Source organism: Panicum virgatum, chromosome 4N (genome assembly GCF_016808335.1).
Source record: "Panicum virgatum strain AP13 chromosome 4N, P.virgatum_v5, whole genome shotgun sequence".
Classification (NCBI taxonomy): Eukaryota; Viridiplantae; Streptophyta; class Magnoliopsida; order Poales; family Poaceae; genus Panicum; species Panicum virgatum.
In genome coordinates, this window is record NC_053148.1 from 41,688,588 (window position 1) to 41,691,843 (window position 3,256).

A 3,256-nucleotide genomic window follows, 5' to 3' on the forward strand; every position below is an offset into this window, starting at 1 on the left:
GTAGCTAGTGCTGATTTAATGTGAGAAAAATCACTGCTGTCTGACTGGCTGACAAGCCAGCTGAACAGAAAGAAACTCAACGAGCTTTAGTTTTCTAATAGTTTTGATGTTGGGCGTTTGGTAGAACTCCTGAAGCTAGCGGTGGAGCTGTTGGAAGAGCTCTATAAAAGGGAGCCTAGATTTGATTGCTGTATGAACTTGAAAATTCTCCTGCAACGTGAATTCGTCACGGTTACTGCAGAGGAACCACTTCCGAATACAATCAGAAAGTATAGTTATGTCGATTCTTGATACATTAGCAAAGGCGAAACGTGGAGCCGTACCAAACGGGGTCACGTTCGACTTGCGTGTGGGATCATGGTTTTCGGGCTGGGGTAGGAGTAACGGGGAGCGGAACGCCGCAGGGAACGGGCGCGGACGCCGGGCGGGCGACGACGAGGGAGCGTTACGTACAGGTAGGCCGGGGGCGCGCTCGATCTCGCCCGGCACCGCGCGCGACACGTTACCCGGCGCGGAGGACGGTGTCGCGCATCCGCGCCGCGGCTCCTCGCAGAGCTCCACCTGTCCCCGCCGTCACGAGGGCGCTCCGCTCCCAACTCCCATCCCATGCCTCTCCCCCTCTCCGGCGCAAGGATACAATACAACTAGGCAGCGGGCGCAAAGTGCAAGAGGAACAGACGCACCAAACCTGCAAAGCCACTGCTCACCCCTCTCTCTCTCGCTCGCTCGGTCGGCCGGTTGCTATCCTATTCTTCTAGATCCAAGAAGGGGAGGGAGGCAGGAAGGTGTGGAGCTGTAGAGGCACTGTAGAGAGGCAGTGGCAGATTTGGATTTTGGGGGGAGGGTACGTGCATGGCCAGCAGCAAGTGGTGGGAGCAGGCGGCGGCACTGGACTTCCCGCCGCCGCAGCACCAGCACCAGGCGGTGGCCATGCCGGCGGCGCTGGCCGCGGCGCCGGCTCCCGCGGCGACGGCCGCGGGAGCAGGCGCCTCGCCGGAGGGCAAGCAGCAGCAGCAGCCGGGCGCGGCGGGGGCCATCGTGCCGCTGCGGAGGCCGCGGGGCCGGCCGCTGGGGTCCAAGAACAAGCCCAAGCCGCCGGTGATCATCACGCGCGACAGCCCCGACGCGCTCCACTCGCACGTCCTCGAGGTGGCGCCGGGGGCCGACGTGTCCGCGTGCGTCGCCGAGTACGCGCGCCGCCGGGGCCGCGGCGTCTGCATCCTGGGCGCCTCGGGCGCCGTCGGGGACGTCGCCGTGCGCGGCGCCGCGGCGCCGCTCCGCGGCCGCTTCGAGCTCCTCTCCGTGACCGGGACCGTGCTCCCGCCCCCGGCGCCGCCCGAGGCGTCGGGGCTCGCCGTGCTGCTCTCCGCCGGCCAGGGCCAGGTCGTCGGCGGCTGCGTCGTGGGGCCCCTCGTCGCGGCCGGGCCCGTCACCATCTTCGCCGCCACCTTCGCCAACGCCGTCTACGAGCACCTCCCGATCCCGGACGCCCCCGACGCCGACGTCAAGCCCGACCTCTCCACCGCCACCTCGGCGGGGCAAGAAGTGCAGCCGCAGCTGCCATTGGTGACCTCCCAGCCGCAACCGCCGGCCATGGGCGCCGGCTACGCCGACCACCGCTCGCCGCCGTACCCCTGGGGAGGCGGCGTATGAGCCACCGATGCATCCGTCGCGGCGTTCTTGGTTTTCTTGGTCCTAACATTGACTAGGGAACTAGGTTTTGTCAAGGTGATTTCTGGGCTGATACTGCATGCAGCATGCAAGGAATTGATTCATCGATCGGTGCCCTTCTTGGGCTCTTGTAATTTCTTTCTGCTTCGATTTGTGATTTTGTTGTGGGAAAAATGGAGTGATTTGACCACACAAGGAGCCAAAGCTTTTGTGAATCGAGCATTATTAGATCAGCATGGTGCCTGCTTCTGTGCTGCAAGTAAACATCAGGCAGACCAGCCAAGTGTTTTAATTGTGTGGTTAATTGAGGTGAGTGTTCTTGTTCAATGGAGATTAATTGGTATCTAGGCAAATCAATGGAACTCCTTCACTACTATACTAGATCGCATTTCTTCTCTTTAAATTGGTAGCATTGCTTTCCTTCAAAAAAAAAAATTGGTAGCATTGCCTACATGTGATTAATGCTTTAGGCCCTGTTTGGAACCAAACTTTTTTCAGAAGTCCCTATCACATTAAAAAAAATCTTACTATTTTATAATATTAAATAAAATTTGTTTATAAATGTTTTTTGACAGCTGAGTGCTTTTTAGCGAGACGAATCTAAGGAGCCTAATTAATTCATAATTTGCTACAGTGATGCTACAGTAACTATTCGCTAATCATAAATTAAGATACCTCATTAGATTCGTTTCGCAGTTTAGCCCCAGAGTTCTGCAGTTAGTTTTATAATTAATATTTATTTAATACTTCTAAATACTAAAAAGTTCTAGGGACTTAAAAAAAGTCTCTGGAATCAAACAACCCTTTAAGTTGCGTCTCTACCCCAATACACTGAATGATTGAATTCCATTTAGTCCTTTTTATCTATGCTTCCAGATAGTTCCAGTGAACATTTCTTGTAGACTGTTTTTGAACCAAATGCATTCATAGATCGTGACATGTAAGGTTCCCCAAGTTCTTCATTTGGTTTTGCTGTTTTCTTCCTACATGGGTATGTCCCTTTCCATTTTGCTATGCTCTTTTCCCATGCTGCAGTGCAGTCTGTGATTGGTTTCGAAAAATGCATGAACTCCCCTAGCTAAGATCCTAGTTAGCATGCTAGGTTGCTACTACATGCATGTATCCTGCAGATGTAACATTTTAGGGCCTTTTTAAAAGCAAAATGATTAAAAAACCACATGAACCCTGTAAAAACTGAACCATAGACCAAAGTATTTTGAAAAATGTTAAAGTAGGAAGGTCCATTTATTATAGAATACACGGAATGAGGATACATGAACTTGGACTTCATTTAAGAATTTATCTAGAACCTTGGTTCAATTGCTCTAAATTGTACAAAAAGTGGTCCATTTCAAATAAAATTCATAATAATGGGAAGAGTCTATCACAACGTAGAGGTTCCACTTCACCAGAATTTTGTATATTTTACAGATAGATTCAATTCATTTAAACATTTTTAGAGGATCGAATTTTTTCATGTAGTTGAATCTTGTACAATTTCCCTTTCTTGGCTAGTATCGGCCACTTTCATTTCAAATATTAGTTTCCACTTATCATCTTCTTTATTTAGAAAATCTTAAAATTT

General features: G+C 51.4%; 1 protein-coding gene across 1 annotated transcript; it reads left to right on the forward strand.

Annotated features, from left to right (window-relative positions):
* Positions 1-383: 383 nt before the first annotated feature.
* Positions 384-1,920, forward strand: LOC120670321 (AT-hook motif nuclear-localized protein 25-like). Its single transcript, XM_039950408.1, has one exon. It carries the CDS (start codon positions 853-855, stop codon positions 1,651-1,653), a length of 801 nt encoding a protein of 266 aa, XP_039806342.1. The 5' UTR covers positions 384-852; the 3' UTR covers positions 1,654-1,920.
* Positions 1,921-3,256: the final 1,336 nt, after the last annotated feature.

Excerpts from the sequence above, each read along its gene's own strand:
- LOC120670321 (XM_039950408.1), top strand. The coding sequence starts at position 853 with ATGGCCAGCAGCAAGTGGTGGGAGCAGGCGGCGGCACTGGACTTCCCG.